The 12,546-nt window shown below is 46.5% G+C and overlaps 1 protein-coding gene across 3 annotated transcripts in view; it reads right to left on the bottom strand.

Annotated features, from left to right (window-relative positions):
- Nucleotides 1-293: 293 nt before the first annotated feature.
- LOC118087658 (cytoglobin-2) overlaps nt 294-12,546 on the bottom strand; it is a 30,546-nt gene continuing 18,293 nt past the window's right edge. For 2 of the 3 annotated variants that reach the window (XM_035120531.3, XM_088672851.1), the window contains 4 exons: nt 8,392-8,499; nt 5,655-5,775; nt 4,421-4,501; nt 294-652 (listed from right to left, as the gene is read on the bottom strand). In XM_035120531.3, coding sequence (XP_034976422.1) covers nt 527-652; nt 4,421-4,501; nt 5,655-5,775; nt 8,392-8,499 — 436 coding nt within the window. In that variant the 3' untranslated portion in view covers nt 294-526. The remainder of the gene's footprint in view (nt 653-4,420; nt 4,502-5,654; nt 5,776-8,391; nt 8,500-12,546) is intronic. The other variant, XM_088672852.1, reaches the window with a different exon arrangement.

Here is a 12,546-nt window from a genome sequence, read left to right as displayed (position 1 = left end):
ACGTACCAACAGGCTAAAAAATAGCTTCTGTCTGTGGGGTGTTAGGCTGTTGAATGGAAAATAACATAGTGAAATTGACTTGCAAGGTGGTGTGTTGTTCGATAAGAGATTGAGTGTTGGGGGGGGAGGGAGGCTCGTTTAATTTCATTGTACACAGGTTGTACAATGACAATAAAGGTATTATTATTATTATTATTATCAGGAGCCCTCTGAAACAGCAGGGCAACATGGGCTCAGCTGAGCAGGACTTTCCTGCAACAATCCCTCCCAAAGATAAATACGCATTTATAAAGTTCATAGGAAGGTCATTTATGGATGCTTGGTCCTTCTTTCAAGAACCCTCAAATCTTTGCCTTGAGTTTCTTTTTTAAAAAAAAATTATTACCAACCCCTGTTTTCAACAGAGATGGAATCACTGCAAAGGACCTTTCCTGCACCTGGGAGTTCCACTTGGAAGAGAGGAGCAAAAAAAGGGGAGTCCAGGGGGGTCCATCGTCGAGTCACATCAAGAGCATCTTTTGTCTTGCTAGATTTTGTTTGGAGTTGATTCAGCGCCAGCCTTCCTCGAGGAAAGAGACTTGCTCGCTCCCGCAGTCTTCTCTTCCGTGTAGAAGCCTCGCCGCATGGTGGCTGCCAAATATTTGAAGAGGCTCTTGGGTGGGGGGGGGGGAGAGAGAGGCAAATGTTTACTGGGCGAACTCTGCCCTCCAAAAAGGGGAGGAATGAGGGGCATGGAGGGCTATGGCAGAACCAGGGGGTGAAACGGTAGGACAGACCACGTTCCAAAAACACACCTGCAACACCCGGCCGACGCTTGCATTTTTGATGTCAATCTAAAATTTGCTATGGCCTAAGTCAGATAAAGGGATGTGGGTGGCCCTGTGGTCTAAACCACAGAGCCTAGGGCTTGCCGATCGGAAGGTTGGTGGTACGAATCCCCGCGACGGGGTGAGCTCCCGTTGTTCTGTCCCTGCTCCTGCCAACCTAGCAGTTCGAAAGCACGTCAAAGTGCAAGCGGATAAATAGGTAGGAAGGTAAATGGCGTTTCCGTGCGCTGCTCTGGTTCGCCAGAACTGGCTTAGTCCTGCTGGTCACATGACCCAGAAAAGCTGTCTGCAGACAAACGTCAGATCCCTCGGCCGGTAAAGCGAGATGAGTGCCGCAACCCCAGAGTCGTTCGCGACTGGACTTAATGGTCGGGGGTCCCTTTATCTTTGCCTTTTTAAGTGAGATTAGCAACAGGTGCTCCTAGATTGTCAGTGACGAGAGCAGTGTGGTGTAGTGGTTAGAGCACTGGATTGGGGATTTTGGTAGAGCATGAGATTCTTAATTCCAGGGTTGTGGGCTTGAGGGTTGTGGGGAAAAGATTCCTGCATTGCAGGGGGTCGGGCTGGATGCCCCACGTGGTCCCTTCCAACTCTATAATTCTATGATTCCATGAATCCCTCCTCAGCCCTGAAGCTCACAGGGCCTCTCAGCCTGACCCACCTTACAGGGTTGTTGAGGGGATAATAATAATACTACTTTATTACTTATATCCCACCCATCTGGCTGGGTGGGATATAGGTAATAAAGTAGTATTATTAGACAGAATATTAAAAACATGAGAAAACATCAAACATGAAAAACTTCCCTAAACAGGGCTGCCTTCAGATGTCTTCTAAAAGTCAGATAGTTGTTTATTTCCTTGACATCTGGTGGGAGGGCATTCCACAGGGTGGGCGCCACAACTGAGAAGGCCCTCTGCCTGGTTTCCTGTAACCTCACTTCTTGCATGGAGGGAACCGCCAGAAGGCCCTCGGAGCTGGACCTCAGTGTCCGGGGAGAACGATGAGGGTGGGAGACGCTCCTTCAGGTATACCGGGCCTTTGAGGTTGTTTAGGGCTTTCAAGGTCAGCACCAACACTTTGAATTGTGCTCAGAAACCTCCTGGGAGCCACTGTAGGTCTTTCAGGACCGGTGTTATGGGGTCTTGACGGCCACTCCCAGTCACCAGTCTAGAAGCCGCATTCTGGATTAATTGTAGTTTCCGGGTCACCTTCAAAGGCAGCCCCACGTAGAGCGCATAGCATTAGTCCAATTTAATGAGGAAGGAGAGAACCATTAATTCACCTCGCGCTCGCTGGAGAAAAACGTGGGACATAAATGTAAATCAAGGGAAGTTGTAGTCCCACTCCATTCTGGCTTGGTCAGACCCTGCCTGTGTCCTGTTCTGGGCACCCCAGTTTAAATAGGATATGGACAAAAAGAAGAGGGGCAGATGAAAATGATGGACTTTGCGGAACTGGCGAAGCTGATGGGAAAAATTCGAAACCAGCATGATTAAGTATTCCAAAAGGACTGGAGTGAATTTACACGATATTTGAAAGATCATTGTAAGCAATTAACACCACTAGTAGGGTTGTCTGAAGACTTGTAATGAGAAATTTTCTCCCAATTTATATCTATGTAAATTTTGGGGTATTTTATAATGTGTGTAATTAGAATTGGAAAACGTATAAAATGCTATGATATAAAGGTTAATTTTGAAAGCCATGAGGTGGGAGGGAAGGAAGTCGACAGGCTCTAAAGAGGCAGAGAGCTAAATTTGATAATAATGATGTGATTATATGTTTTTTTAAAAAAAATTTAAAATAGACTTTATTAGAAAATTTTAAAAGATATACAGACACCAAAAAAAAAATTGAAGTAACTTAATAGCATAAAATAACTTGGCAACTTAAATACTATAGTATATCAAAGTAATATAAATAACATAACTACATATTTAAGGCTCTATAGAGGCAGAGAGCTAAATTTGATAATAATGATGTGATTATATGTTATTAAATGGATATATATATATATATATATATATGACTATAGACTAGCTGCAGGGTGTACAGAGGAGGGTGACCAAGATGATCAGGTGTCTGGAAACCAAGCCTTATGAGGAACGGTTGAAGGAGTTGAGTAGGTTTAGCCTGGAAAAGAGGAGACTGAGAGGAGATAGGCTAGGCATCTTCAAATATCTCAAGGGCTGTCACATGGAAGATGGAGCAGGCTTGTTTTGCTGCTCCGGAGGTTAGGACCCGAACCCAAGGGTTCAAATGACAAGGAAGGGGAGTCCAACACCAGGAGGAACTTTCTGAAGGTAAGAGCCGCTTAACAGGGGAAGGGATTCCCTTGGGAGATGGTGGAATCTCCTTCCTTGGAGGTTTTAAAGCAGAGGTTGGACGGCCCTCTGTCACTGCGATTCCTGCATTGCAGGGGGTTGGACTAGATGGTCCTTGGGGGTCCCCTTCCAACGCTACAACCCTAGTAAAGGCAAAGGTAATGGTAAAGGGACCCCTGACCGTTAGGTCCAGTCGCAGATGACTCTGGGGTTGCGGTGCTCATCTCGCTTTACTGGCTGAGGGAGCTGGCGTACAGCTTCCGGGTCATGTGGCCAGCATGACTAAGCCGCTTCCGGCGAACCAGAGCAGCGCACGGAAACACTGTTTACCTTCCCGCCGGAGCAGTACCTATTTATCTACTTGCACTTTGACGTGCTTTCTAATTGCTAAGTTGGCAGGTGCAGCGACTGAACAACGGGAGCTCACCCCGTTGCGGGGATTCGAACCGCCGACCTTCTAGAAGGATTCTACAAAATGCAATAAAAATTAATAAATGAGATAAACATTAAAATCAAGCATGCATACACCCCCCTTGATTAGGGAAATTTCCCTCTTGGCCTTCATTATATGTGCTGTCTATTAAAAGAAAACCCACATGGAATGATTAAAAAAAACCCCACCACAACATTTTAAGAGAAAACAAGAATAGGATTGATATTGCTACAAAGCGGAAATCTAATTAAGGGCCTATGAAATCAAACCCGCTCACGCTTGTCCAATGGTTTGTCGGAAGGTATCCGAAAGAGGGGCCTCCCCATCGCTTTGGAAATAGCACATTGGACAGGCAAGCTCAGTCACACACAGGTTTAATCAGGGAAAACTGCTTAATCGGGGATAAGAGGACCAGAGGGAGGGGGGGGAATAACACAGTTCTGTCCCATGCTGGTTTCATGCATTAAAAAAGAAAAGCCCAAAAGTGTTTCATCTCATGCTGCTTGTGTGGGGTGTTTATTTATTTATTTCAGAAATAACCCCCCCCCCCCAAAAAAAAAGGTTTATCAATTTTTACCAAAAAAAGAAATCACTGTTGCTGTATGTAGGTTTCATTTTATTTGGTTTTTTATCTTATATTTTTTGAAATGTACATCCAGGTTTTTTCCCTTTACATTTTTTGGGGGGCCCCCAAGAGAGTGGGGCCCTAAGCTAGAGCTTGTTTAACTTATATGTAAATCCGGCACTGGGCGTGACGGACTTAGTTCTGCTCATTTCGATGGGTCTTCTCTGAGTAGAACTTAACTGGAGCCAACCCTGCAAGTTTCTCTTACCTCCCAAGCCTTTTCGACCTCCGGAGTCCAGGCTTCTTTTAGAATGGGCTGGACAGCTTGGATGAACTGAGCACCTACGTACTGGGGGTGGGGTGAGTAGTGGGGTGGGGGAGAAATCCAGAGAAGGAAGGGTTATTTGGGGAGCTGAAAAGAGAGAGAGGAAGAAGAGAAGGCAACTTTGTATTCTCTACTCAGCCCCATTTTTGATTCTGGAAACAAGAAGCAGGGAAGAAACATCTAGCTTTGGGGGTCATTAATTCTCTTTTTCTTTGGATGGTTTGTATGCACAGCACATAGGAATGGGTGAATCTGCCGTTTACCTTCCTGCCGGAGCGGTACCTATTTATCTACTTGCACTTTTTGGTGTGCTTTCGTACTGCTAGCTGGGCAGGAGCTGGGACCGAGCAACATCGCGGGGATTCGAACTGCCAACCTTCTGATCGGCAAGCTCTAGGCTCTGTGGTTTAGACCACAGCACCACCCGCATCCCTAACAATAATTGACGACCCTCAAAAAGTGACAATAAACTAAAAACAGATTGAAACTCACACCAACTTTCTCAATAGCTGGGTAAAGATAAAGGGACCCCTGGCTGTTAGGTCCAGTCACGGACGACTCTGGGGTTGCGCGCTCATCTTGCTCTATGGGCCGAGGGAGCCGGCGTTTGTCTGCAGACACAGCTTCCGGGTCATGTGGCCAGCATGACTAAGCTGCTTCTGGCGAACCAGAGCAGTGCATGGAAACGCCGTTTACCTTCCCGCTGGTGCGGTACCTATTAATCTACTTGCGCTGGTGTGCTTTTGAACTGCTAGGTGGGCAGGAGCTGGGACCGAACAATGGGAGCGTACCCCATTGCAGGGATTCGAACTGCCGACCTTCTGATCGGCAAGCCCTAGGCTCTGTGGTTTAGACCACAGCACCACCCACGTCCCAAATAGCTGGGTAGGCTTGTCTAAATGAAAATGTAATTAGCTGACGCCGGAAAGTGTACAGGGATATCAATGTGCAGGGAGTTCCACAGATGCCGCCACACTGAAAGATCGATTTCTTCCAAATGTGGACCAGGTATTATTACATGGCACCTGTAGCAATGCCAGTTCTGACCGAGGTGAAGTACAAATCAAGGATTTTCTGGCTGCAGCTTCCGGATCTAACAAATGGCTCTCCCATCTTTCCCACGAGCTACGTTAATCTGTGGGCCACAGAGGGGGCCACCTGCCCCTGCCTTCCTCACCTCATAGTACTTAGGGGGTGCTTTGTACCGGAAGTGACTCCTGCCCAGCTCAAAGGCCAAGTGCTCCAGTTTGTCCTCCTGATCGAGCCTCGCCACGCTCTTCTCAATGAACGACATCACTCTGGCGATGGAAGGAGGGCATGGAAGAGACAGAGAAGGAAGCATGGCATTAGAACAGCCATGGGTGGGAGCCCACAATTCGCATTCAGATGCATGCTACCTCTGTGGGATGTAACATAAGCAGTCAAGAACAACATTTCCTGTTTGCCCAGAGTGGACAAGCAGAGGGATGTTGGTCCAGCCAGGAGGACTTCCTGTCACACCTGGTCTGGAGCATCCTCAGGTAGAATGAAGCAATGATTCTTCAACATCATGGGTAGGCAAACTAAGGCCCCGGGGGCCGAATCCAGCCCAATCCAGCCCGCGGACGGTCCGGAAATCAGCGTGTTTTTACATGAGTAGAATGTGTGCTTTTATTTAAAACGCATCTCTGGGTTATTTGTGGGGCATAGGAATTCATTCATTCCTCCCCCCCTCAAAATATAGTCCAGCCCCCCACAAGGTCTGAGGGACAGTGGACTGGCCCCCTGCTGAAAAAGTTTGCTGACCCTTGTTCAACATCAACTTTGTTGGACTGGCCATGTTTTGCGGATGCCTGATTATCGTCTTCCAAAGCAACTACTCTATTCCAAATTTAAAAATGGAAAGCGTAATGCTGGTGGTCAACAAAAGAGGTTTAAAGACTCTCTCTCAAGGCAATTTTTTTTTAAAAAAATGTAGTATAAACAGTGACAATTGGGAAATTCTGGCCTGTGAGTGCTCCAATTGGAGAACAGCCTTTACCAAAAGTGCCATGGACTTTGAAGATGCTTGAACTCAGGAAGCAAGGGAGAAACGTGCTAAGAGGAAGGCTCACTTGGCAAATCCACACCGTGATCAACTCCTGTCTGGAAACCTATGTCCCCACTGTGGATATAGAATTGGCCTCCACAGTCACTTACGGTCACTTACGGACTCATTGTTAAAACTGTGTTTATGGAAGACAATCTTACTTGACTACGAGGGATCGTCAAAGAAGAAGGAAGACGGAAGAAGGAGAAGAGATGGGTGTGATGAAAGGGCTGGTCATGCACCAATCTTCCTCTTTTGTCATTTCCTCCTCGCTTTATACCATCGTGATGCTTTTGCTGTCTGCTGGTTCCCAGCCAGCAGCACATGGGCTCAATCCCCATATGGGATGAACCCTTACACCAGGCATCCCCAAACTCCGGCTCTGCAGATGTTTTGGCCTACAACTCCCATGATCCCTAGCTAACAGGACCAGTGGTCGGGGAAGATGGGAATTGTAGTCCAAAACATCTGGAGGGCCGAAGTTTGGGGATGCCTGCCTTACACTATTCTGTAACAACAAGCTTAAGCCTGCCTTCAGGATCATACTGTGAACTGAATGTGAGTAAACTTCTTATTACTTTTAAAAGAAAACTGTTGTGTCTTTATTCTTTTTATGAGGGAACAAAGGGGATTTACCAGGAACTAATCACAAGTCAGACAGGATTGCTTAACCCCAGAGATTCTAATGAATTTACCAGCTAGCTTCCTGTAATATACTGGGGAATGTACTCTGCTACTGACTCACTAGCGTGAGAAAGGGTAATATTTAATCAATATATCCTTTCCTACTACCCACAACATTCCCACAACCTCCGATGCTGGGGTGTAGCAAACAGTCACCCTGACTAGTATCCTGATCTCTGGGCCCACGTGTCCTGGCTCCAAGTTGCTGAAGGGCAAGAACTTGAAGGGTGATTCTTTCCAAAGGCTTTAATGTTTAGATTGCTGTGGTGCATTTGCACAGCTCTGGCTTAAGGCACCACACTGTTGTTGGCCTCTGTCTTGCCAGCGGAGTGCATCTCCGGGGGTGAAGTCAAACCGCTACATTAGCAGCACCCAAGCATGGGCGTAGGAAGATAGGGGTGGTGGGGGCGGGCCGCCCTGAGCGGCGGGCTCCAAGGGGCGCCATCGCGGGCGCCTGCCCCGCCCCCCCAAAACGCGCACCTTGATGGATTGTTTGAGCGAAAGGCTTTGTTCCGATATGCGAGATGGGATGCCAGGCCAAGACCAGCCAGCCCTTATGGAAGGAAGAAGCTTCGGCCAAAGAAGATAAAGGCGAAGATTGGCAAAATAAATTACTGAACTACGTAGGACAAATTATTGCAAAAAAGGGCAATGTTCAACGCATAATTTTCAAGCTTTGTGTATTGATTCTTACATTAGTATAACATTTAAAAGTCACTTGAAATAAGATGAAGAAGATTTTAAAATTGGATTGTTAAGTATACAAGGTTTCATGCATGAACAAGTATATTATAATGGAAGCAAACAGGGGAGTGGAGGGAAGTTGACCAAAAAATTATGGTTTAATTTGGTTATGATTTTTTTCTTGCTCGTTTTGTTATATTTGGAAAATCAATAAAATGTTATCAAAAAACAAAACAACTGTCTTGGGGACTCCCCTCGACATTTGTGTAGAATTCACTCCTGAGCCTTTTCTTCTATCTACAAGGAGTATCTACAATGTGCTACATAAAGTTCTCCTCCTCCTCCTCCTCCTCCTCCTCCTCCTCCTTCTATCATCATCATCATCATCATCATCATCATCATCATCATCATCTGTCTTGAATCTTCCAACTTTCAGCTTCAGACCCAGAGAAGAGGGGCTGTTTTTGGACCTACCCACCTGAGGCCGTGGGCCTGCAGCTCTTTGCTCATCTTCAGCTGTTGCAGGTCATCGATGTCCCGGAAGAGGAAGAAGACGTCTTTGCACTCAGGGTGGGTCTCAAACAGTCTGCAGAAGGAATAAGAGGAGAAGCTTTAGTTCTCTGGGTTATCAAGAGGGAAGGTTTGGCTTGGCCACTGATGCCACTCTCCTATCACCAGAGCTGGATTTAGATGGACTAGAACAGACATCCCCAAACTGCGGCCCTCCAGATGTTTTGGCCTACAACTCCCATGATCCCTAGCTAGCAGGACCAGTGGTTGGGGAAGATGGGAACTGTAGTCCAAAACATCTGGAGGGCAGAAGTTTGGGGGTGCCTGGACTAGAAGAAAATGGAAGAGTGTTATAAACCAGTGTTTCCCAACCTTGTGCCTCCAGATGTTTTGGGACTACAACTCCCATCATCCCTAGCTAGCAAGACCAGTGGTCAGGAATGATGGGAGTTGTAGTCCCAAAACATCTGGAGGCACAAGGTTGGGAAACACTGTTATAAACAATACTGAGTGAAGCCAAGGATGATGACGGGGATTTAAAATTCTGCAATTCACAATTTCTCCTCTAAAGGACGTAAGATATTATTGTTAAAATACTATGGGGTTTTAAAAAAATGCATAAGAGTTAAAATTAACACTGAAAAACTTTTGCGATAACTGAACTTTGTAAACCTTTCGTGGAATTAGCATTAATTTTTAGGAAAATGAAGTTGCAGTGCTATTCTTAAAAAAACAAAACACCTTGAGTATACAAATTATATTGAGTGGGAAGTGTAAATAATATGACCATGATTACCTGACAGTGTGGCACTTTTAGAATCTATGTTGTCATTAAACAGCCAGTTTTAAAATACATATTAAGAAGTAAGCTACAACCATCAGATACAGTAAGACTGAAAATGTTTTTTTCCTAGCCTTCCTCATCGCAAAGTCACCCAAAACTTCATCAAAATTTGTTTGTCACTTTCAATGTACAGAATGCTCAGTGCAGACAACCCCTCTTGAGACATTGTGGCCCTTAATTCATTTTTAATTCTTTGGAGTCTTGAAAAACTCCTCTCTCCCGAGCAGTTAGTGATCATAAAGCTAAGAAATAGCCGCAAGATTGCTTCCACATCAGGAAAGGGCATCTGAAGCGGTTTAGTCCTGCTGGCCACATGACCTGGAAAAGTGTGTGTGGACAAACGCCGGCTCCCTCAGCCTGAAAGTGAGATGAGCATTCCAACTCCATAGTCGCCTTTGACTGAACTGTCCAGGGGTCCTTTACCTTTACCTTTTTGCCTTACCGCCCACTCAAAGTTGGCCTGTCAGGGGTCGGGTGAGAAAAAGGTCTGACCAGGTGGGCTAAAAGCTCTCATTCAGATGTGCATTGGTGAACTGCAGACGGGCCTGTACATGTGCTGTCTTGAGCAAGGGGACCTTGCGGGCTCTGCAAGATCTCAGTGTGTTACCAACTGTTTTCATGGTGACTTTGAGATCATTGACAAGTTCCCCTCGTGTAGTTCTGGGCTACTTCATCACCGTTCTCATGATCATTGCAACTCCACGAGATGAGATCTTGCATGGAGCCCCAGACCGAGGGAGGTTGACAGTTATTTTGTGTTTCTTCCATTTGCGAATTATTGTCGCCTTCTCACCAAGCTGGTCCAGTAGCCCAGAGTCCAGCCTTGTGCAGGTCTACAATCTTGTCCCTGACATCCTTGGACAGCTCTTTGGTCTACTTTGGAATCTGCTGGATTGATTGCTTCTGCCGACAGGTGTTTTTTTTGTACAGGTACTGTAACGAGCTGGGCTTACAGGTAAGAGCTCTCCTGTACAGCTGGTGCTTCTAATCTCAGCTCGTTACATACAGTGAAGATACCAGGTAGGCCTGACATGTGGCTGGTTGATAGGGGATCAAATACTTATTTCACGCATTATAATGCACATTGTCAGGGGTTCTTGCGACTACTCTAGAGTAACGACGCTCCTCATGTTTGTCTTTTAACAGTTTTATTTAGTGCAGTCTATTTACAGTGAGACAGGTGTGTAAAAGCATGTCTCTTCATTCCGAGGCAGAATCCGGCACTGAACCGCCCCTCGACTTCCTCCAACATAAGAGTCTTGGGACCCCAAACCTCCTTCCCCTCCTTCTCCTGCGTAATTCCGGAACCAGAGGAAAGGGTCTACGCTCCATGTTTTCCTTCTCCCCCCTTCCCCCCCTCTCTTCCTCCCTCCTGTGTCGCAGGGGCTCTCCCGTGCTGAGAGAGCCCTGGCCCTCTCTCTCCACTTCCTGACTGCTCTCCTCAGCGTCCTCGCTGCCCTTGCTGCTTTGGGAGGAGCTGCTTCTGATGAGAGGGGGAGGGACTCTATACTCTTTTCCCCTTACACACATCAATTTCTGACTTTTGTCTTCTGGGTTTCTTCCCTGTTGTTATTCTGTCTCTCACAGCTACAATAAACCTACCATTAAAATTATGGACTGGTCATTTCTCCGTCAGAGGGCAAACGGGCAAATTTAGCAGGGGATCAAATACTCCCCCCCCCTCACTGTATCTGCTGTGTATGTAAAAGGGGAATGTAAACTCTGCTAAGTAAAGAAACTTGCTAGCGCAAGTTAGGAAGCTTATTAATAAACAATATATCCTCTCCCGCCACCCTGAACATTCCCACACTCAGCTCCTCCCTTCCCACTGTACCTTTTCTTGCCCACAACTGCTGAGATTAGGCCAGCATGCTTCTTGCTACCAGCCACCCCAGAGACATTCCATGGGTAGGCAAACTGATCCAGCCCAATCGCCTTCTAAATCCGGCCCGCGGACGGTCCGGGAATCAGCTTGTTTTTACATGAGTAGAATGTGTGCTTTTATTTAAAATGCATCTCTGGGTTATTTGTGGGGCAGAGGAATTCGTTCATCCCCAGCCCCCCAATATAGTCTGGTCCCCCACAAGTTCTGAGGGATAGTCGACCGCCCCCCCCCGATGAAAAAGTTTGCTGACACCTCCGTTAGACCTTTACTTTTCACCCTTGTCTGCAAATGCCAGATGAGATTAGGGGACGTACCCTGGGCGAGGGTCACAGTCTGCCTACCGCAGCGCCTGGCCTGCAAATTCTACATTCTGACCAACAATGGGGTGGCGCCAGCAACCAAACAAGGCCAAACACTGCAAGCAGCTAGAAAGACCTCTTCCCTGCAGGCAGGCAGCAATTATTTCCAGTTTCATGGTACTTCATAAACAAGTTCTCATCTACTATGGTAAATAGCAAAAAAAACTTTCCCCAAGGGATGTATCTGAGCTACTCTGCCTTCCATAATAACGACCGACACACAGGAGAGGTGGAAACACATTCAGAACTTAAAGCGAAACAAGTGGGACCCGGAGGAAAATGCTGCAGCCTGTTGAGTCCCAGCCAGCCATGTCATTTTCCAAGTTTGTTGTTGTTGTTGTTTAGTCATTTAGTCATGTCCGACTCTTCGTGGCCCCATGGACCAGAACATGCCAGGCACTCCTGTCTTCCACTGCCTCCCGCAGTTTGGTCAGGCTCACGTTGGTAGCTTCAAGAACACTGTCCAACCATCTTGTCCTCTGTCGTCCCCTTCTCCTTGTGCCCTCCATCTTTCCTAACATCAGGGTCTTTTCCAGGGAGTCTTCTCTTCTCATGAGGTGGCCAAAGTATTGGAGCCTCAGCTTCAGGATCTGTCCTTCCAGTGAGCACTCAGGGCTGATTTCCTTAAGAATGGATAGGTTTGATCTTCTTGCAGTCCATGGGACTCTCAAGAGTCTCCTCCAGCACCATAATTCAAAAGCATCCATTCTTTGGCGATCAGCCTTCTTTATGGTCCAGCTCTCCCTTCCATACATCACTACTGGGAAAACCATAGCTTTAACTATACGGACCTTTGTCGGCAAGGTGATGTCTCTGCTTTTTAAGATGCTGTTTAGGTTTGTCATTGCTTTTCTCCCAAGAAGCAGGTGTCTTTTAATTTCTTGACTGCTGTCATCACAGACAATAGGGGAACAAGAAACGCAGACAAAAGGGAACAAGAAAATGAACACAACTGTTCTCAAATTAAAACAATGCCAAGATGTGGATATTGCAACGTAAGTATATTGGACCTCAAGGACACAGTAGAAGCTGACA

The sequence above is a fragment of the Zootoca vivipara genome, chromosome 6, assembly GCF_965207765.1.
Source record: "Zootoca vivipara chromosome 6, rZooViv2.hap1.1, whole genome shotgun sequence".
NCBI classification, from domain to species: domain Eukaryota; kingdom Metazoa; phylum Chordata; class Lepidosauria; order Squamata; family Lacertidae; genus Zootoca; species Zootoca vivipara.
This window is presented reverse-complemented; position numbering and strand designations above follow the sequence as displayed.